Source organism: Schistocerca nitens, chromosome 1 (genome assembly GCF_023898315.1).
Source record: "Schistocerca nitens isolate TAMUIC-IGC-003100 chromosome 1, iqSchNite1.1, whole genome shotgun sequence".
Lineage (NCBI taxonomy): Eukaryota > Metazoa > Arthropoda > Insecta > Orthoptera > Acrididae > Schistocerca > Schistocerca nitens.
The window spans coordinates 619,439,043-619,463,314 of NC_064614.1; the positions used below are offsets into that span (position 1 = coordinate 619,439,043).

At 43.9% G+C, this 24,272-nt stretch overlaps 1 protein-coding gene across 2 annotated transcripts in view; it reads left to right on the forward strand.

Moving 5' to 3' along the window:
* The first annotated feature begins 222 nt into the window (after window positions 1-222).
* Window positions 223-24,272, forward strand: part of LOC126236570 (NPC intracellular cholesterol transporter 2-like) — a 29,243-nt gene continuing 5,193 nt past the window's right edge. For both annotated transcript variants that reach the window (XM_049945992.1, XM_049945984.1), the window contains exons 1-3: window positions 223-380; window positions 10,210-10,320; window positions 23,307-23,485. In XM_049945992.1, coding sequence (XP_049801949.1) covers window positions 311-380; window positions 10,210-10,320; window positions 23,307-23,485 — 360 coding nt within the window. In that variant the 5' untranslated portion in view covers window positions 223-310. The remainder of the gene's footprint in view (window positions 381-10,209; window positions 10,321-23,306; window positions 23,486-24,272) is intronic.

Consider the following 24,272-nt stretch of genomic DNA (forward strand, 5'->3'; position numbering starts at 1 on the left):
GATCTGTAATGGTTTCGACAGAATCATTATCAGATTATAGGCGTGTGTTATTTCAGTTGCTGCAGGCTTCCAGGTGTGCACGATTGTAAGCACACCTGACAGATACTTTTTTACGAATTATCTGAGTCACACATTCACACCTGCCGCTGTCGCGGTGACACAGAGCAGATGAAAGCGATTGTGAGTCGCCTTATCAGTTAAACCTGCGAACATTCGGAAGGCATCCGGAGTATCGTTTTGTAATCGGGACACCTGCAGCTGACTTTATCTGCGCCGCCAGAGCCGCTCCCGTGGCAGAGCCCTGAGGAACATGCCGGCGGCCGTCGCTCTTGCGCTATGCTGCCTCGTGGTCGCAGCTGTTGCTACGCCCTACAGTAACTGTGAGTAGAAATACCTGCAGTTTTTGCAGTCACGATTTGCGTCACATTTCTAGGTTACTCCTATTGTAAATCACTCGTAAGTGGCCAATATAGCAATTTATTGAAGCATTTACTTTCTGGGGTCATGTCTATAAGGATGGCCATTGGAGTTGCAACATTAGAGAGGATATCAAATAATGCCCTTATAGTGCAACACAGTAAAGTGGAAAAAAATGCATGAGTAATCTTGTAGATGATAAGGGAGTAACCGGAGTGTGAAATTTATTCCACAAAGCTGCCTTCTTCCACAGCAATAATGGCTCTAAACTGGCTAGATATCACATCAAACTGAGTTTGAATAACAGGTAATACAGGTAAACGGTTTCACTCTGCTTCAACTCTGGGCTAGAGTTCATCATTCGTAGTAGCTGGCGACCGGCAACCCCTGACAATAAGAGTGTTAGGGGCATAAGTGCAGATACTTCTACTGATGTTCAGGGACAGTCTAATGAACAACATTATATCAGTATTTATTTCATTTGCAGATTAATAATTATAGCAGTTGAGAGTGGTATGTTTTTAGGTTGGTTGGTACCTCCAAGTACGTGTGGCACAAGCTAGCCCTTAACATTTATTTTACCCTGGGCAGCAGGTAAGGTATTGAAGTGTGAGCACGTAAAAGCCAAATGGGTAGCCTATACTGTCAGACATAAACGACTTCGCCACACAATTAAGACTGTGGAGAAAACATCAGGTGATAAATTATGTCATAAGTTTGCAGGAAGATTGGTCGGCACGCTGATCGTGGTGCTGTTGACATCGTCACACTGTCCATGTGGATACTTTTATTGTAGAAAAGAGCCCATTTCCTGACCCGTGGTAGGTGACACTGACTTACAAGCCCACACAATTGATCTACCAAATTAATCTATGCTCTCAGTCGCTAGTCGCTTTGGGGGAGGGGCGTTGAGGTCCTACACTTTTGTGAATATTCCCCTCCTGAACGCATCGATACCATATTTTCATGACAGACATGTAATCCTGACCTATACAATCAGTAATATCGCACAACGATAAACAGCAGTCTCGATAGGACATGATCGTGACGCTTTCAAATTCCGACATGCAATGGTGGAAGCGCCTCCTCATTACACGAGGCATGACACTATCTTTTCACAAACAACTAACACTCAGATGCTATTTCTGAATGAGGAGCTTTCAGCGTAATCGTACATACAAAATGTGAGTGGCGTTACTACCACCTGTTTCGTGAGGTTCTGCCGAGATGCTAATAGTCTGCATATCCAAGGATGTAGTACATTTCGCGCCAGTTTGACCTTTGTTGCTGGGCACCTTCACGGTGTTGCAACTGTTACAAAAAAATGGTTCAAATGGCTCTGAGCACTATGGGACTCAACTTCTGAGGTCATCAGTCCCCTAGAACGTAGAACTACTTAAACCTAACTAACCTAAGGACATCACGCACATCCATGCCCGAGGCAGGATTCGAACTTGCGACCGTAGCGGTCGCGCGGTTCCAGACTGTAGCGCCTAGAACCGCTCGGCCACCCCGGCCGGCGCAACTGTTACAGCCGGGAGTGAAACTGAGAATGTTACTCCTCCACCGGAGAGCAACCAGCGCCGTTCTGTACCTATGTGCAAACCTTTTTACTGTCTTCAGATTCTGCTCTTAAGATAAGTGTTTTCTGTAAGTGAGGATGTGTAATTTCGTATTTAAGACATTTTTGTATGACCCTCCCTGTTTTGCTCCTATTTCTTGGAGCACGGTGGTTTCTTTCTGAGTGCACCGTCCGTTGAAGTAACTAGGAGACTTCAGAAAATAGACGATTTTATTCAGAGATGTAGTTCAGCTGCTGCAGAATATTTCAACAAAGATAAAAGTACACCAATGATCTGAGCCTATGTCACTTCTGACGATGACAGTTTAAACTGTTGATACTCGTAAAGTTAATCTAATAAAGGTTTTCTTGTGTAGCTCATGACTGACTTTTTATCTTTTTTGACTTCAGCCAATAGTTAATCACATTACACAACCTTCGATCGTCTGTTGCTGTTGTGGAAATAGCTCTATAAAGAAGTCGAATTTTTTGATAAAGTCTCAACCATCAGAGTTCAAGTTTTTTTTATGAGAAACGTAAATATCAATATCTGTCTCATAGAAAAAGCCATTTACATCTTCCATAGTATTCCCTACGATTACGACCTTTAAAATTAAAGAAAAAGGAAAAGAAATGTGATCTTTACGTTCAGTAGGAGTAATAGATCATCGCACCTAAAAATGAAGATGCCAGTAGCTATAAAAAAATATGGGTCTGGATATCACATCACATTAGCCATGACATAAATTTACATGTATAACGTAAATTATTGTCAAAATGCAGGCTTGTGGCGGAATATAATAATATTCAAAGATTGAGACTGTGTAATCCAGCTAATTTAATTTAAGAAAAAATCTTGGGGGCTTATTGTGATAAAAATAGGTTTTCTAACTAATCCAATTTTTGAGAAAATAACTTCAAGTATATTGTATTCTGCGGAACGTCCAGTAGAAAATAAAGGATAACGACGAGCTTCCAAATGCCACATGTAGCCCTAAAAAAACTCTGTCCCATAAAAAATGCCAAGAGTGATTCAAGCACCGACTCATTCATTCCAACTGCTGCGGTTGCAGGTTCGAATCCTGCCTCGGGCATGGATGTGTGTGATGTCCTTAGGTTAGTTAGGTTTAAGTAGTTCTAAGTTCTAGGGGACTGATGCCCACAGCAGTTGAGTCCCATAGTGCTCAGAGCCATTTGAACCAACCCATTCATTCCAAAACCAATACAACCTTGTGGTGCTTGCTGACAAAAAAGAACCATGATATGACGTTAACAGATGTAACTCACTAAACAACTGATTTGTATCGAATGCCACAACAAACAGGACAGGAAAAGAAAAAAGTAATCCTGCTAACACACAGATAAAAGATACAGGTAGTGTAACTAAAAATTGGAAGCAATTAGTACTTGCCTATATCGCTATTTTTCCAATTTTATAATTACGTTACAAGTATTCTTCCCGAAGAAGAGGCATAACACCAGCCACACGTTTTACTATCAATATAGCGTCATAAAAGTAAAATACAACTGTCGTTCATGACGCATGAGAATGCACTGCCTATATGGTTATTTTTCTAATATTACAATTAAATTACTAATTTTCTTCCCGAAGAAGAGAGGAAACACTAGCCACAAATTTTGCTGTCACTATAGCATCATAAAAGTAAAATACAATTGTCTTTCATGGCACGTGAGCGTCATAAAAATAAAATAGAGTTGTCGTTCGTGGCCTGTGAGAATATATAGCCGACATTATTAAAATTCGTTTGCGGTTTGGCATAATTCCAGTCACCTTATAGAGGCGATAGTTGTTGCCTCATTCGATAGAGTTAATGTTGAAGATATAGTTTTCGTGCTATCACAATTCTCAGAAACAACTGAAAGAAAAATAGCCTAATAAATTCCTGAAACTTCTAAAGAAATCAAATTTAATTACAGGTGCGGTAGAGTATATCATCACAACAGCAGCGATTGCCATTGTTATGGCATTCAATAATAACTACTTTGTTACAGATATCCTCCTCGGCCTGTCCCAAAAATTGACCTAAAATACTATCAGCTAAGCTAAACTAGAGGTGTCACGTGACTTACACTGTTTGTATCTGAGTAATGGAAAACAACATACAAGGACACGCACGGCTACACAAGCTGTGTAAGGTAGACTGTACCAAATTTAACTATGAGCATAAGAACTCAAAATCTGAAGTATACATGTCTTCTAACTCCCTGGAAATGTCACAGTTCCGGTTGGGCAAACTGTATGGACGTTTGTAAACATTCATCAAAATTTGCTATTGGTTATTAATTTTTTCAGTTTTAATTTCTTCAGGCATGTGTCTCTGAGGCCCAGTAATGCAATATGTTATGATACTTAATGAATAATAGATGAATGTATGTCACTTATCGTTGCTATAGTTGATTTCCAGGACATATCAGTTCTAATCATAAAATTTGTCAGTTTGATTCAAATATATTTGTGTCTCCTCAGCCTCGTAGGAATAAATTCGGTCTTGAAGATAAAAATTCGGAAGGCTCTAGAAATATAAGACTAAATACTATTAAGATATTAAGAGATCTTCGTTGAACCATGTCAGTGTATTGTTACGTAGAAGAAGATGAATGTCGAACACTAACTTCACTTAACGAAGGTTTATTCAGCACTTGCACACACAAGAGAGCGGAGCGAATTGCCTCCGGCCCCATACGATAAATATACAATTACACAATATTCCAGTACAATGATTCTTGCTATTTGTGGATACTACTAGAATGTCCTCGAACCGAAGATAGAAATTAGTTTTACAGTTCAGGTGAGTGTTGAACTCACAACCCCCCATGCAACAGTCTAGTATCATAACCGCTGCACCACAGTGACGGTGCTACTCAGCTTCTTCTGCGACATTGTTCCCTCGTTAAGAGAACAGCGTCTCGGTGTTACGTTCTCCTGGTCCGGAAACGAGTCATCGGTCCTGCATACTCCGGCTGCCGGTGACTGATGTTCGCCCTGGCGGTGATCTTCTTAGAACTTCTTTGCCGCTACGCTCTTCGTCACCTTTCCGCTTGTTGCCTGTCGCTGGAGCTTCGAATTTACCCTCGGTTGCAGGATCCGTATAGGGCTTCATTCGAAGGACGTGGACCGTATCTCTGATCTTTCGTTGTCTTGTGTCGGGCTCGAAATCTTCAGCTTCATAAGTAACATCAGACAACTGTCTTACAACCTTATAAGGTCCAACGTAGCGCCTGAGGAGCTTCTCAGAGAGACCAACTTTCCGAACTTTTCTTGGTGGTTTCTTCCACTTGTGTACACTACGGTAATGTCGTATTCTTGAAGTCGTCCTGCTGGATGCTTAAGACCCGTCAACCAACAAAGTGAATGATGGTCTGTAAAAACTTTGAATCGTCTTCCATAGAGATACTGTGGAAATTTGCACATGGCCCAAATCACAGGCGAGGTCATCAGGCTGGTCGACAACAGGGCGGCGATCGTTTCCTTGAGCCTGCAGCGTGCGGAGTCGAGCTAACTGCCGAGCTTCCTCAGCTCTGGTCAACACCTGGCCGATGTAGTCGTCGTCCACGTCATTAGGATGCAACGGAAACACAGTGTCCATCGTCGTAGTCGCCTCACGGCCATGCACCAAGAAAAATGGCGTAAATCCTGTGTTGCCTTGTTTGGCGGCGTTGTAGGCAAATGTCACGAAAGGTAGCACCTCATCCCAGTTGCTGTGCTTAACACCGACGAACATTGATAGCATGTCGGCCAATGTCTTATTAAGGCGTTTAGTAAGCCCATTAGTTTGCTGGTGGCAGCCGACGGTTTGGGTGGGTGGGTGGGTGGGTGGGTGGGGGGGGGCACCGTGTTTTAATACAATGTCTTCCACGATGAATTTCGCTACCTCGGATGCTTCGGCTGTTTTCACGGCTTTTGTAATGGCACAGCGTGTCAGATAATCAGTGCGAACAATAATCCGTCTACTGCCACTAGCAGACGTTGGAAATCGTCCGAGGAGGTCAATGCCAACACGCTGGAAAAGCGTCTCGGCTGGTGGAATTGGTATGAGTCGGCCAGGTGGTTTCTGAGGAGCTGCATTTCTCCTCTGTCACTCTCGACAATGAAAATCATAGTGACGAACACTCCTGAATAAACCCGGCCAGAAAAATCTCTTGCGGATACTGTAGTATGTTTTAATAAATCCTAACTGTCCGACCTCAGGTGTGTCATGGAATTTCTGTTGAACATCTAAGCGCAAGTGTTAAGGAATCACTGGTAACCACCTCTTTCCAAACGGATCAAAGTTTTTCTTGCAAAGTAATCCATTAACTACCTTAAAGTGTCCTTTCACATCCTCGGAACGATTTAAGGCAAGCTAATCGAGATATCTTGGCGTCCTTCAACTGCTCACCAGAGAGATCCTGGAGTACATCGAGACATTCACTATCTTCATCAAAGTCTTGATGGACTTTCACAGGGCTTCTTGAGAGACAGTCGGCATCTTGGTGGTTTCTTCCACTTGTGTACACTACGGTAATGTCGTATTCTTGAAGTCGTCCTGCTGGATGCTTAAGACCCGTCAACCAACAAAGTGAATGATGGTCTGTAAAAACTTTGAATCGTCTTCCATAGAGATACTGTGGAAATTTGCACATGGCCCAAATCACAGCAAGACATTCTCTTTCCGTAGTTGAGTAGTTTCTCTCGGCTTTTGTAAGTGTCCTAGAAGCATAGGCTATAACCTTCTCTTTTCCATCCCAAATTTGCACCAGAACAGCACCGATCCCATACCTTCTGGCACCTGTGTGTAGTTCTGTTGGTGCTCTCTCATCATACAGACCAAGTAAAGGGTCAGAAGTCAGAGCTTTGCGCAGCACATCGACAGAATCTTGTTGAGCACCACCCGAGATAAATTTATCATCAGCTTTTAACAACTCTTGGAGTGGCCTGGCTTTGATACAAAAGTCTTTGAAAAAGAGACGGTCATAAGAATATAATCCGAGGAAGCTCCTCACATCTCTAATACTTTTAGGAATAGGAAATTCCGTTATAGATCTCACCTTTTCCGTGTCTGCCCGCACACCTTCGTTTGACACAAGGTGTCCAAGTATTCTGATTTCTTTTGCTCTAAAGAAACACTTTCTTGGATTGAGTTTGAGTCCACCTTGTTGGAGACACTTAAGAACGGCCCTCAGTCTTTTTATGTGTTCATAAAATGTCTCTGAAAACACTTTAATGTCATCTAAAAAACAAAGACACATCGTCAGCTTCAGGTGACTTAGAAGATTATTCATCATCCGTTAAAAAGTTGCTGGTGCATTACACAAACCAAACGGCATTACCTTAAACTCATACAGGCTCTCAGCGGTGATGAATGCAGTTTCCTCACGATCAGCCTCATCTGATTCGACTTGCCAGTATTCCGAGTACATGTCAATGGTTGAGAAAAACTTTGCCCCCTTCAATCCAGTGGAAGAAGGTAAACATCCTTTTTAGTTATCTTATTAAGCTTCCTGTAATCAACACAAAAGCGCCAAATGCCATCCTTCATCCTGACGAGAACCACTGGTGACGACCATGGGCTCTGCGAAGGCTGAATGATGTCATTCTTCATCATTTTCTCTATCTCGTCGCGAAGTATTCGACGTTACGTTGCTGACACGCGGTATGCTCTCTGGCTTATTGTTTGATGGTCTCCAGTGATAATCCGGTGCTTCACCGTCGATTTGTCTAATGTGCTCTTCACCTGTGGTTTGAAGCATTCAGCGAACTCTTGAAGAATGGCAAGTAGCTTCTAAAAAATGGTTCAAATGGCTCTGAGCACTGTGGGACTTAACTTCTGAGGTCATCAGCCCCTAGAACTTGAACTACTTAAACCTAACTAACCTAAGGACAACACACACATCCATGCCCGAGGCAGGATTCAAACCTGCGACCGTAGCGGTCGCGCGGTTCCAGACTGTAACGCCTAGAACCGCTCGGCCACTCCGGCCGCCAGTAGCCTGTAGCTTCTTCTGTTGTTCCTTAGTGAGATCTGGTGATAGTCGAGCTAGAAGATCTTGTCTCGTAGTTGCAGCGCTAATTTCGCACACAGACTGGCATGGGAGGTTTCTATGACGCTCAGCTGTTCTGTAATTAACGGGTCAGCGTTTTCTACTCACATGCGCCTTGGAAGGATCTGCGGTTCTCTGAGACAGTTAACCATCCAAAGTTCACCGAAGCCGTTCTTAAACGAGACGACAGAGGCTGCGATGACTAAGCTATTCTTCAGTGGTTTGCTTCTCTTACATTCCACAACAAGATCCATGGGTTGATGCATGGCATGACACATGACAGCTACTTTTCTAGCGCTGACTGCAGGAATAATCACTTCATCCAGCACACATAGTCTCCACACACTCGGATGTGCATCTTCCTGTCCACATTATCTCATCACGTCTAGCATAACCTTCGAGCGACCACAATCTATAATTGCCTGAGACGCTTTCAAAAAGTCAAATCCGAGAATGACATCATGACTACACTCTTGTAAGACGATGAATTCTAAAACTAGGCCAACAACAATAATCTGTAAGTTCAGTAAACCAATGCACGGCTCCATCAAGTGCTAACTGTAGCAGTCTGGGTGGAAAAATACTACACCAGCAAGACAGAAACCCTCACCTACGTGCAGATCAGCCGAGTCCTATCAGATACATGAGGACGGGGTAAAGTCATGGCATAGCGATATGCACATACACAGATGGTGGTAGTATCGCGTACAAAACGTATAAAAGGGCAGTTCATTGGCGAAGCTGTCATTTGTACTCAGGTGATTCACGTGAAAAGGCTTCCGAGGTGATCATTGTCGCACGACGGGAATTAACAGACTTTGAACGTGGAATGTAATTGGAGACACCGTTGGGGAATTCAATACTCCGAGATCTACAGTGTCAAAAATTCAAGACTTTACTTCTCACCGCGGACAGTGCAGTGGCGGGCGGTTTTCGCTTCACGACTGAAAGTAGGGGCGTTTGCGTGGAATTGTCAGTGCTAATAGACAAGAAACACTGCGTGAAATAATCGCAGAAATCATGTGGGACGTACGACGAACGTATCCGTTTGGATAGTGCAGGAAATGTGACGTCAATGGGCCCTGGCAGCAACGACCGACGCGAGTGCCATTACTCATAGCGCCTCTCCTGGGCTCGTGGCCATATTGGTTGCACCCTAGAAGACTGTAAAACCGTGGCCTGGTCACATGAGTCCCGATTTAGTTGGTAAGAGCTGATGGTAGGGTTCGAGTGTGGCGCAAACCTCGCGATGTCATGGACCCAAGTTGTCAACAGGGCACTGTGCTAACTTGTCGTGGCTTCATAATGGCGTGGGCTGCGTTTACACGGAATGGACTGCGAACCCTGGTACAACTGAACATATCATTGACTCTAAATGGCTATTTTCGGCTACTTGGAGGCCATTTTCAGCCATCCACGGACTTTAAGTTCCTAGGTAACGACGGTATTTTTATAGATGACAGTGCGCATTGTCACCAGTCCACATCTGCACGCGATTGGTTTGAAGAAAATACTGGACAATTCGAGCGAATGATTTGGCCACCGATCGAACACTTATGGGACATAATCGAGAGATCGGTTCGTGCACAAAATTCTGCACAGGCAACAATTTCGTAATTATGGACGACTATAGAGGCAGCATGGTTCAATATTTCTGGAGGAAACTTCCAACGGCTCGTGGAGTCCATGTCACGTCGAGTTGTTGCAGGACGCCAGGCAAAAGGAGGTCCAACACGACATTACGAGGTATCGTATGCCGTCTCGCTGTATTCAGTCGCGTTATGCAGGACTTTAAGGGTGTAACGTATGTACAGAAGGGAGCGGTTTACACAACGTACGCAGATATGGCGGACAAGATTAAATCAACAAAAAAACTGACTTAAGAAATCAGCAACTACCAAAGATAATTAAAAACTACAAAACCAACGAATAGGACACACTGAGCAGTCGCTGTTTTGTTTATTAATATTGCACGAGCCATTTCAAGGTTTACTATGTCATCTTCACGTGCATTTCGACTACCGCATCTGAGTTGATAGCCGTTGGGCTGGTTTTCTTTGCAAGGGTGGGCTTGATCACGTAACGTAAGTGGACCATCAAACTGAAGCAGCCGACTTCCTGAACCTGTTCGTACTTGTGGCTACATAACCGACTCATGCGTGATACTTTTCCTGTCTTACTTTTGGCAGGCACGGACGGCGAGCCGGCTATTCTCTCGCTGGACGTCCAGGGGTGCAATGAGTCGCCGTGCCCAGTCGTCGCCGGCACCGAGATCATCGCCGACGTCCTGTTTGCAGTAGGTGAGTGAGAGTGGGTAGCCACTGCCACACAACAGCATCCTTCAGGCCACAAAACACGTGTCTCTAGCGTTTAATCTGTCGCGCCTATATTAGTATTCGTAGGATTGTGTTACGTCGTATCGAGAGTCTTAGAAGTGCCATGTGCTACGTTAAACTATCAGCTACGTGCAAATACACTACATTGCTACACCACGAAGATTACGTGTACATTTAACCGACAGGAAGAAGTTGCTGTGATATGCAAATGATTAGCTTTCCAGAGCATTCACACAAGGTTGACGCCAGTGGCGACATGCTGACATGAGGAAAGTTTCCAACCGATTTCTCATACACAAACAGCAGTTGACCTGCGTTGCCTGGTGAGACGTTGTTGTGATGCCTCGTGTAAGGAGGAGAAATGCGTACCATCACGTTTCCGACTTTGGCAAAGGTCGGATTGTAGCCTATCGCGATTGCGGTTTATCGTATCGCGACATTGCTGCTCGCGTTGGTCGAGATCCAATGACTGTTAGCAGAATATGGAATCGGTGGGTTCAGGAGGGTAATCTACATCTACATCTACATCTACATCCATACTCCGCAAGCCACCTGACGGTGTGTGGCGTAGGGTACCCTGAGTTCCTCTATCGGTTCTCCCTTCTATTCCAGTCTCGTATTGTTCGTGGAAAGAAGGATTGTCGTTATGCTTCTGTGTGGGCTCTAATCTCTCTGATTTTATTCTCATGGTCTCTTCGCGAGATATACGCAGGAGGGAGCAATATACTGCTTGACTCTTCGGTGAAGGTATGTTCTCGAAACTTTAACAAAAGCCCGTACCGAGCTACTGAGCGTCTCTCCTGCAGAGTCTTCCACTGGAGTCTATCTATCATCTCCGTAACGCTTTCACGATTATTAAATGATCCTGTAACGAAGCGCGCTGCTCTCCGTTGGATCTTCTCTATCTCTTCTATCAATCCTATCTGGTACGGGTCCCACACTGTTGAGCAGTATTCAAGCAGTGGGCGAACAAGCGTACTGTAACCTACTTCCTTTGTTTTCCGATTGCATCTCCTTAGGATTCTTCCAATGAATCTCAGTCTGGCATCTGCTTTACCGACGATCAACTTTATATGATCATTCCATTTTAAATCACTCCTAATGCGTACTCCCAGATAATTTATGGAATTAACTGCTTCCAGTTGCTGACCTGCTATTTTGTAGTTAAATGATAAGGGCACTATCTTTCTATGTATTCGCAGCACATTACGCTTGTCTACATTGAGAATCAATTGCCACTCCCTGCACCATGCGTCTATTCGCTGCAGATCCTCCTGCTTTTCAGTACAATTTTCCATTGTTACAACCTCTCGACACACCACAGCATCATCTGCAAAAAGTCTCAGTGAACTTCCGATGTCATCCACAAGGTCATTTATGTATATTGTGAATAGCAACAGTCCTATGACACTCCCTTGCGGCACGCCTGAAATCATTCTTACTTCGGAAGACTTCTCTCCATTGAGAATGACATGCTGCGTTCTGTTATCTAGGAACTCTTCAATCCAATCACACAATTGGTCTGATAGTCCATATGCTCTTACTCTGTTCATTAAACGACTGTAGGGAACTGTATCGAACGCCTTGCGGAAGTCAAGAAACACGGCATCTACCTGTGAACCCGTGTCTATGGCTCTCTGAGTCTCGTGGACGAATAGCGCGAGCTGGGTTTCACACGACCGTCTTTTTCGAATCCCATGCTGATTCCTACAGAGTAGATTTCTAGTCTCCAGAAAAGTCATTATACTCGAACATAATACGTGTTCCAAAATTCTACAACTGATCGACGTCAGAGATATAGGTCTGTAGTTCTGCACATCTGTTCGACGTCCCTTCTTGAAAACGGGGATGACCTGTGCCCTTTTCCAATCCTTTGGAACGCTACGCTCTTCTAGAGACCTACGGTACACCGCTGCAAGAAGAGGAGCAAGTTCCTTCGCGTACTCTGTGTAATACGGAACGCCGTGCTGGATCCCAACGGCCTCGTATCACTAGCAATCGAGATGACAGGCATCTTATCCGCATGGCTGTAACGGATAGTGCAGCCACGTCTCAATCCCTGAGTCAGCAGATAGGGACCTCAGCAAGACAACAACCATCTGGACGAACAGTTCGACGACGTTTCCAGCAGCATGGACTATCAGCTCGGAGACCATGGCTGCGGCTACCCTTGACGCTGCATCACAGACAGGAACCCCCACGACGGTGTACTCAACGACGAACCAGCGTACACGAATGGCAAAACGTCATTTTTTCGGATGATTCCAGGTTCTGTTTACAGTATCATGATGGTCGCATCCGTGTTTGGCGACATCGCGGTGAACGCACGTTAGAAGCGTGTATTCGTCATCGCCATACTGGCGTATCACCCGGCGTGATGGTATGGGGTGCCATTGGTTACACGTCTCGGTCGCCTCTTGTTGGCATTGACAGCACTTTGAACAGTGGACGTTACAATTCAGATGTGTTACGACCCGTGGCTCTACCCTTCATTCGATCCCTGCGAAACCCTACATTTCAGCAGGATAATGCACGACCGCATGTTGCAGGTCCTGTACGGGCCCTTCTGGATACAGAAAATGTTCGACTGCTGCCCTGGCCAGCACATTCTCCAGATCTCTCACCAATTGAAAACGTCTGGTCAATGGTGGCCGAGCAACTGGCTCGTCACAATACGGCAGTCACTACTCTTGATGAAGTGTGGTATCGTGTTGAAGCTGCATGGGCAGCTGTACCTGTACACGCCATACAAGCTCTGTTTGAGTCAATGCCCAGGCGTATCAAGGCCGTTATTACAGCCACAGGTGGTTGTTCTGGGTACTGATTTCTCAGGATCTATGCACCCAAATTGGGTGAAAATGTAATCACATGTCAGTTCTAGTATAATATATTTGTCCAATAAATACCCGTTTATCATCTGCATTCTTCTTGGTGTAGCAATTTTAATGGCCAGTAGTGTACATTCACTTACATCATTCACGTGTTTTCGAATGGAATCATTACGTAAATGGCTGTTAAAATGTTTATTGCGAATGCAGTATCGACATTTTGGTACATTCAAGCATACTGAAAGCAAACACTGTCGACAAATAAAATACACTGGATGCAAAAAGTAAAGAAAGAGAAATTTAAAACCGAAAACATAAGGCTACTTACGAGATAGGCTGAAACGTGCTTTACAGTGTTAAGTCGTGACACGATAACAAACTTCGCACGTAACAGGTGAGCATCAACTGTGTGGTGAGGACCGTAAGAGCACTCAGCCTGCATACAAACAGAAACTGCATCCACAATATACACCGCAATGAACCGCTCGTTTAGTCAATGTGGTGGCTCTGTTAGAAGAAAGGTAAAATGACAATGATGTACATATACAGGAAGTGAGCTTGAGAGTACAATATCTTGTGGTTTGTAGATGTGTCTCCATGAGGAACGAATGTGATCGGTGTACATATGTTGATGTAAAAGGAATAAAACAAGTTAAACCGTGGACGCAAATTAAAAGTAGGTAACACCTACATACACCGCAACTAATACGCCATATGATAAAAAAGAGGTGAGTTACCCACTCATCGGTAACGACAACTTTAAAAATGAGGCGGTTCAAGAACACAAAAATAAAAGATGCACTCCAGGCACTAATGTCTTCGTACTCTGAAGCTCACAAGGTGTATGTCTTTAAAGCTTCGCCATTTTACCGCTGCTATTATGCAGCCACCTCGTTGGCTACACTGGATGAATGATCTGACGGATAGGGTGAGCAGCAGTCTGCGACTGCTGGCTGATGACGCTGTACTATATGGGAAAGTATCGTCGTCGAGTGATTGTAGAAGATGACTTTGATAGAATTTTTATATTTGGTGTGATGAATCAGATCTTGTCCTAAATGTAGGAAAAACAATCCTTTAATGTTCTAATATAGTATTAACAGAGTGCTGCGTGGGAGAGTCACGTCGATTAAATATCTAGGCGTAACGTTGCAAAACGAAATGAAGTGGAACGAGCGTGTGAGGTTGGCAGTAGAAAAGGCGAGTGGTAAATTTCTCTTTATTAGCAGAATCTTAGGAAAGCGTAGCTCATCTAGAAAGGAGACCGCGTATAGAACACTAGTGTCACCCAGTCTTGAGTACTGTCCGAGTGTTTGGGGTGTACTCCAGGTCGGCCTAAAGAAAGTCATCGAATCAGTTCAGAGGCGTGCACTCGGTTTGTTACTGCTAAGTTCGTTCAAACGCGCGAGTAGTATTGAGATGCTTTGTGAACTCAAATGGGAATCCCTGGAGGGAGGACGACCTTCTTTCCGCGAAAGACTGTTGAGAAAATTTAGAGAACCGAAGTTTGCAGATGACTGTAGAAAGAGGTTACTGTCGCCACGTACATGTCGCGTAAGCACCATAAGAGGAATTAGGTTGCGTACGTAGGGATGTAGACAGCGGTGTCTTTCATCGTTCTATTTGCTGGTGGGCAAGTGCTGGTACGAGGTACCATTCACCATGCACCATACGGTCGTTTGCGGAATATGTATGCAGATGTAGATGTAGGTTCCACATTCTAAAAGTTGTCGGAGCTTAGAATAATTAATCGGGTCTTCACTTTCTTCGATGGGACCTGGTGAGTTTAAATTTAATGAGTCAGTTATGCCCGACTACTCATATGATTCACCACACTCTCCACATATGAGTATATCTCAGGATACACAATTAATTAAATTTTAATTCTCAAATGCATCCACCACCGTAATTTGACCTCAGTCCCACATAATTATTATTTTGAAATACCTACAAGCATTTTCGATTAACTATATTTCCTGGAACATAACACGACGTAGCACGGAAACCCGTTTGACACAAATGAGCTATGAACATTAAACAGTTATCCATGAATTGTGTGCCTCTGCTGTATCGTTGATAAAAATAACATGATTTCATTTTATTTAAAAAAATCAGGTAGGAGCAGAAGCGTCACAACTCGTCGTCGACTACTGGTTCTTCACAAGGGAGTAGTCTGTCACTTGGTTCTTTCGCCGTTCACACTTGTTAGTCTACACTGGAAGGGATTGCGCCATCTAACCACCGTATGATGGCCACACACTTCCACCTACTCAGCAGGGACTGATGCAGCGTTGCTCAGAAGTCGGCCGCAAGATGCTCCACTTTATCAATGGCTGCATCATTCCGTTATGATTGCAGCAGCAGCTTGCTGCAGTATTTACTGCGGCGCGGATTTCACAATGCGTGACAGTATTGCAGAAATGTATTTCCATACAAATAAAGCGTTTATTAATTAACTATATGATTTGGAGGTCAAAGCTGAAACTTTATGACTACCCCTCGTAAACAAAATATGGGCATCTAGTCCGTCTCAAACCACAAGAAATATCCGCCAATAGTGCTGACAAGTCTGTATCAAGTAGCTTCAAAACCACGAATGTGACACGTACTCTGCTAATGAAATGACTGTTAGGGTACTAAACAGATATCTCCATACAGACTGGGACTTCTCCTGTGTCCTGGACGCGTTTATTCTTACTACGAATCCCAAATAACTTCTTAGCGGTATCTCTACGTTTCTATGACGGAACGACGATGATTCCAAGGCGTTCTGCCGTTCACCACCGCAATGGCATCGTATTCACAGCGGTGGGACACTTCATTTCGTCATTGTTCATCCAATTTCAATGAAATATTTATAAATTACACACAAAAACATTTCTCATGAATCATTTAATCTATTAGTGAAAACCGTATCAGAATCCCTACAGTAGTTCCAGAGACTAGTCTAAACATACAGACAGAAATGACTGCAGGAGACTTTCATTTATATATGTAGAGATGATATAAGATAGATTAAACAAAAAGATAGATAAGTAGAAGCAGACAGACTGAGTTTAGACAGGAGAAAAAGAAATAAATAGTTGGACAGACGAAGTGTGCGCATATCTTAAACACTCGAATTGTCTCCACCTATCGCTTTAGATGTGCACCGGGGCCACTGCAGAATTAAAGATTTCAAAACGTGATCCGATGCGGCCCATTATCTCGTCGTGCAAATAGTTTCATGTTTCTTATTCATACAAACAAAATGTTTCATCCATAAAAACTATCGTGGCGAACTGTTTCTTTATTTGTTTTGTCTAAAAGGAAGTACGATGTGGTTAGCCTGTTGCGTTGTTTATGTTAATATGAAAAGTATTCACTGGGACATTACTGCAACCGGAAACACAATGAAACATTCGGCCTTTCCGTTGGGTAAGAGCAAGTCAATAAACTAACCTACATTTCAACTCACACACGTCAGAAAATATTGATATACGCCGTGGATAGGAAGTATTCAGACATTTCGATGCTTTGATTTTTTCATTGTTCGAAGACTAATGATTGTGCTATACATCTCTCAGCCCGGAAATTTGAGACACTACGACGTTCATTCGTTACATTAAATTCGAAAATATTGAAACACACTATAATACAAATGCATTCTGTCAAAATGAGCAAAACCAGAAATGATTGTTTGTTTGTGATTTGTAAAAGGAATCCAATGAGAAAGGTGGAAATTACAAATTGTGAAAATTAATTTGCTACTGTGACCACACATGATAGACCGACGATAGTAACAAAGTTTACGAAGTATACCTCCTTCATCAAAAATTCTGCTGAGAATGATCTGTAGACGATTACTGTAAAAAGCTGAGAGGTAATCTACTACAAAAGCAGCAGAGGTATAAGAGATGGAAGTGCACGGTTAAACGAATAATTGCAGAAGGATACCTAGGAAACGATAGGCAAGTTTGTGCAGGTTTTTGCATACTTGCTTAAATCCATCCATAGTGTTAGGTCGACTAAACTTTCAGGTATCCAGAAGCAGGCTGGAGTTAACAGTAAAGAAATGAGACTGATAAGTAATTCATATATGACACAGTAAATACAAGTCAGAAGATGATATGACATGACAGAAGGAATTAAAACTGATGGAGGCATTACAGCCGACTGTGGCCTTTGACCCACTCTGTTTAATATACAGAGTGTCCCACTTATCTTGACCACCCGAAATAATGTTTTGTCCGGAAGCAAAATTAAAAATGTATTAGCAAATGGAACATAATTTGGCATAAAATGACAGTCTGGAGAGCGATGATGATGTGCATAGTTTTTATTTGGTTGTCTTGATTGTAGAGTTTTTTTGGATAAAATTATCATTTTTGGCTGTCTTTAGAATGTACTATTAATGTCAAAAAAGTCAGTTACTGCCCACTACATTTGAAAATTAAAAACATGTGACGGTAGTTATAACAAAAACACGGTATATCACTGATTCTGTTGCATTGCAACAAGTCATAAGATGTAAAAACAACAGGAGTCAGAAGTCCCATGCAAGCCTCAACCAGCTATATGTAGGGTGCAAAGTGATGCTAGAGGTCTTTGATACATGAATAACGCACAAACACTCATACAATGGGACTCAAAGGAAGTTCATTCAAAAGTATAGATCCTTAAGATATATTAGCTGTTTGTAAAAAAGTGGGATTTTTAAAAGCTGACTAATCGTATGAAAACGTGTTCATCTTCTGACAGTTTAAAGCTGCTCTTAATTTAACACAATGTTCAAAAGATAAAAGCCGATTACAGAAATCAGGCTAAAGATTCCTGACAGATTAAAACTGTGTGCCCGACAGAGACTCGAACTCGGGACCTTTGCCTTTCGCGTGCAAGTGCTGGTAGAGCACTTGCCCGCGAAAGGCAAAGGTCCCGAGTTCGAGTCTCGGTCGGGCACACAGTTTTAATCTGCCAGGAAGTTTCACATCAGCGCACACTCCGCTGCAGAGGGAAAATCTCATTCTGCAGGCTAAAGTTGTACGCATTGTGATGGCTCCAAAATTAGTCTTATAGAGGAAGAAAACTGAATAAAACGCGAGAACCTACATATTTCCCTGTTTCTCATATTCCACTTTATGTTTTGACTCTAAAAGTAAGCAATAATAATAAAAACGTATCAGGGACTGGCGTAAAGATTGTCATAACTACTGTTATTTGTTTCTGATTTCTTAATGCAGTAGGTAGTTAATAATTTTCTTTCACGTTTATTTTAGATTGTGAAGATGGGTATCACGTAGCCGAAACCAGTAATTGTATTTAAAAAGCTTTGTGATCAAAACAAAGAAATAAAAATTATATCGAGAGAATATGGCTTAGCTATCAGGATTAACCCGTGTGATTGCCTTTCTTATAACTTTGTTCATTACGTAAATATGAACAGCAGTGCGTGTTGTTTTTAATAGTGCCATATAATTTTATTCGGTAATCGATTCCCTCTCCACAAAACCTGTTGAAAACCGTATTAAGGTTTATCATTCTCGTAAACATGAGGTTATTAAAAACGTTACACAAAACTGACTTTTACAGCGTAACGTAACGTATAACGCAACTCGTCCTCTCGCTGGAACTGACAGCAGGCAAATGGAATACAAGTAAAATGCGTGCTGCATTCAGTCAACCGTCCGCAGTTGAATGTCTGTGTCAGTAGAATGTACACGAACGTAGAGCAGGTACAAATGCTACTCATCTATGAATCACGTAAGCTAAGTAATGTGAAGAAACTCGTACAAACATTTATACTTCCAGTTACTGATTACTGCGATATTATCCTCCGAGGCCTTTCTCAGGAAAGCTGGCGGCGCCTGGAGCAGGCTATGAATGCCTGTGGTCGTTATATCTGTGATGTTCGACTCTTTGAGCATCATATTCACAGGTATCCTAGTTGCGTGCAGACAAGCGCAGAGATTTCCATACCCTCTCTTCTCTGCTGTCCTATTAGCGCACAGTCCCTCATACCTCTCCTCGACCTTACCTCTTTTGTCTGAACAACGCAGCAGAAAAACCCGTTGCCGTCAGAGTAAAATCCTTTCTGACCCACTCCATAGTTCAGTCACCTTCTCTAAGTCCTTCTCAGTGACAGGAATTCGACTGTGGAACAACCTCCCGCATTATATTAGAGAAATAACTAATACGTCCAGTTTGAGGAGACGGGTAACGACAAATCTACTACACCAGCAATAAGATTTCAGTTGTCCACGTACGTACTCGTTACCCTTGTACATCCTTCTTCCCAACCTGAGCTCCTCATTTCCCAATTTTCTTAGCCGATGTAGTCTCCTTAAATTTCCTTTCCCCAGAACTGCTATATCAGAAAAGATGTATTTTGCAGACCTGAAAATTCTTCTTTTATCTGCCACTATCATTATCGTTATTAATGTCACAATTACTGTGACCATTATTATTATTATTATTATTATTATTATTATCATTTGGTTGTTTTCATTGTTATTATTACTGCTATTATCACTTTTAGTAGCTGCGGTAGTACTAGTAATGGCAGTGTTAAGTTCGTGGGTTCAAAATGGTTCAAAGGGCTCTGAGCACTATGGGACTCAACTGCTGTGGTCATAAGTCCCCTAGAACTTAGAACTACTTAAACCTAACTAACCTAAGGACAGCACACAACACCCAGCCATCACGAGGTAGAGAAAATCCCTGACCCCGCCGGGAATCGAACCCGGGAACCCGGGCGTGGGAAGCGAGAACGCTACCGCACGACCACGAGATGCGGGCTAAGTTCGTGGGTTCATAGTCCCTATAATTTATTTCCACCGTCACTGCAGACACTGAGATCATCTTAATACTAGCTGTTATGCTAAATCTGTTATTTTCTTTAGTAACTGTTATTGCGATACTCTAGTCATATGTAAGAGAGGGTCTGATGGCCCTAATCAGATCAAGTAAAATAAATAAATAAGAAAAATAATAAATAAATAAGAAACGTTATTGTAAATACTATTCTGGAAAGGTACATTCTGCATAAAGCATAAAGCATTAAGCTGCACTATTGGCCGTTAAAATTGCAGCACCTTGAAGGTGGCATGTAACAAATGTGAAATTGGTATGAAGTGTACTACATGATTGGATATGAAAATGATTAGTATTTCTTACACAACCGCTTAAAGTATGTAAAAGTAAGGTCATCTACATCTTGCGTGAAAGGGAAGACTTCGGAGAGGGTTTGTCAATTAGACACCGCATTTGAATGCCGGTTGTTTGTGAGAAGATCGTGCTATTCCTCTTGTAAGGACGGACGACTATCAGCACGTGTCCGAATACGGCAGCGGCAGGATGGTGGCCTACCGAGACTGCGGTCAATCGTCTCGCGATATTGGTCGGGCTCCCACGACTGCCATGCACATACGAAATAGATAGGTTCAGAAAGGACATACCAAACGCCGTACAGGATCTCGACGGTCCCACGCGAGTAGCGGCCAGTGAGACAGGGCGCAAAGGTTCGTATAACCACGTCTCGTGACTTTAGCCTGGAAAGGGGCTTGTCTGCCGCAAGGACAGTGCGACTGTGTCTGTAGCACCGTAGACGGTCCGCACGGAGACCGTCGAGAGCCTCGCTTGGGGTGGCACCAGAGGGAAGCACGACAACACCGGACGAAGGAGTAGCACCACGCCGTGTTTTCAGACGCGTCCCGGTTCTGCATACAGCATTCCAGTGGACGTATTCGCATGTGGAGGCTCCAAGGAAAACGAACGTTGTGAGACAGCTTCCGTAGTCCCCCTCCAGGACCATCACATGTTATTATGGTATGAGGCACCATTGGGTTCGGAACATACTCACCTCTAGTCCGTACTTTGGGCAGCTGGTGGTTGAGTTCTATGTTCGAGATCTCCGTAACGTCTTCTGCAAAAACATAGCATAGCACTGGACAATGCTCGTGCAGTGAAGATGTAGGGGGCGTTCGGCTGCTGTCCTCGCCACATCTTTCACTCACTGATAACATTCGGTCACGGGATTCCGAGAGAGTGACACACAAGAATTCGGTCACTAAGATTATCCAACTCTGGTTTAGAGTTGAAACAGCGTGCCATTACCTACCAGTGTCTGCCATCCAAGCTTAGTTTGACTCGATGCCTGACCGGATTAGAACAATTTTGCACTATGTATAACATTCTACAAATTAAATGAAGCCGACTTGCTACTACACTGTATAAATATAATAAGTAAAATTTTATTTATTGCTTTCTATTTTGGTACAGCAGCTTGAATGTAGGAAAAGAACAAACTCATTCGGAAATGTTTTTAGTTGTGATTGAATAACAGTCTATGTAATTCATATTACAAGTAACTAGTATGTATTAATAACTGAAGCAACAGAATATGTTTGGAGAATAGTACGAGCTGAAGGTAGCCTAATAAAAAAGAGATTCTGTCATTTCAGAACGATCTATACTGGTATGGAGAGTATATGTTACCAGAGTTTGAATGTTTTATAAGAAAGTAACTTCGTATCTACACTACTCGCCATTAAAATTGCTACACCAAGAAGATATGCAGATGATAAACGGGTATTCATTGGACAAATATATTATACTAGAACTGACATGCGATTACATTTTCACGCAATTTGGGTGCATTGATCCTGAGAAATCAGTACCCAGAACAACCACCTCTGGCCGCAATAACGGCCTTCATGCGACTGGGCATTAACTCAAGCAAAGCTTGGATGGCTTGTACAGGTACAGCTGCCCACGCAGCTTTAACACGATACCACAGTTCATCAAGAGTAGTGACTGGCGTATTGTGACCAGCCAGTTGCGCGGCCACCATTGACCAGAAGCTTTCAATTGGTGAGAGACCTGGAGAATGTGCTGGCCAGGGCAGCACTTGAACATTTTCTGTATCCATAAAGGCCCGTACAGGACCCGCAACATGCGGTCGTGCATTATCCTGCTAAAATGTAGGGTTTCGTAGGGGTCGAATGAAAGGTAGAGCCACGGTCGTAACACATCTGAAATGTAACGTCTACTGTTCAAAGTGCCGTCAATGCGAACAAGAGGTGATGGCTCTGAGCACTATGGGACTTAACATCTGTGGTCATCAGTCCCCTAGAACTTAGAACTACTTAAACCTAACTAACCTAAGGACATCATCACACACATCCATGCCCGAGGCAGGATTCGAACCTGCGACCGTAGCAGTCGCGCGGTTCCGGACTGCGCGCCTAGAACCGCTAGAAACAAGAGGTGACCGAGACGCGTAACAAATGGCACCGCATACGATCACGCCGGGTGATTCGCCAGTATGGCGATGATGAATACACGCTTCCAATGCGCGTTCACCGCGATGTCGCCAAACACGGATGCGACCATTATGATGCTGTAAACAGAACCTGGATTCATCCGAGAAAATGACGTTTTGCCATTCGTGCACCCAGGTTCGTCGTTGAGTACACCATCGTGGGGTTCCTGTCTGTGATGCAGCGTCAAGGGTAACTGCAGCCACGGTCTCCGAGCTGATAGTCCATGCTGCTGGAAACGTCGTCGAACTGATCGAGACGTGGCTGCACGATCCGTTACAGTCATGAGGATAAGATGCCTGTCATCTCGACTGCTAGTGATACGAGATCCAGCACAGCGTTCCGTATTACCCTCCTGAACCCACCGATTCCATATTCTGCTAACAGTCATTGGATCTCGACCACCGCGAGCAGCAATGTCGCGATATGATAAACCGCAATCGCGATAGGCTACAATCCGTCCTTTACCAAAGTCGGAAACGTGATGGTACGCATTTCTCCTCCTTACACGAAACATCGCTACAACCTCTCACCAGGCAACGCCAGTCAACTGCTGTTTGTGTATGAGAAATCGGTTGGAAACTTTCCTCATGTCAGCACGTTATAGATGTCGCCACCGGCGCCAACCTTGTGTGAATGCTCTGGAAAGCTAATCATTTGCATATCACAGCATCTTTTCCCTGTCGGTTAAATTTCGCGTCTGTAGCACGTCATCTTCGTGATGTAGCAATTTTAATGGTCAGTAGTGTAGCATGCAAACTTCCGTTAACGTAACTGAGCCCCTGAGGTTAGGCATCCTGGACATTTACCATGTCTGTGTGTGCAGAGAAGCCCACGGAGTCGGTGTCGCCGCTGGTGGAGGCGGTGGTGTTCGGCGCCACGATAACGTACCCCGTGCCGGAGCCGGACGGCTGCAAGTCGCTGGTGCAGGCCGAGTGTCCGCTGGAGCACGGCGAGCACGTCACCTACCGCCTGCAGATGTCGCTGCCCAAAGGACTGCCTGGGGTACGAACGCAGCACGCCGTATAAAGGGTCTCCTCTGATAACCGCTGAGTCAGCCTTCCGCCGCCTAACTGGATCTAACCCCCACCCCCTACTACCCTCTCCTTCATGATAACCAATCCTTCCCTGACAACCTTAGTAAGGCCAATCACTTTGTCTCCTACCTCTCAGATATCTTTACCATCCCAGACGATCCCCGGTTCAATTACTCACTCTTCCCGGATGTCCGCAATCGAACTGACACCTCTGTCCCTCCCCTCACTCCTGGCTTCCAGTACTTGGACAACGTTGCACACAAAGAACTCAACGCCCCCATCACTACTCAGGATATAATCACTACACTCCGCACGAAACGCAACACCGCTGCCAGTCACGATCGTGTCACCTATCGCCACCTTCGTGAAGCTCCTGCCTCCTTCCTCTCCACCCTGGCCAGGATCTATAATGTGGTCCTGTCCATCAGCTACTACCCCGACCTGTCGAAAACCTCCCGTATCCTGATGTTCCTTATACCCGACAAACCGCCATCCGCTGTCTCCTCCTACTGTCACATCAGCCTTACCTCAGCCTTCAGCAAGGTCCTGGAATCCACCCTTACCCGACGCATCCACCAGCATCTCCGCCTGCACTGCCTCCTTCCCGTTACCCAGTGTGGCTTTCGGCCGTCCTTCTCTACCGATGACGTTCTCCTTCACCTCACTCATCTCCTCTCTGAACAGCTCAACTCCCGTCGCTCCGCTATCTTCTTCTCCCTCGACCTTGAACGCGCCTATGACAGTGTATGCATTCT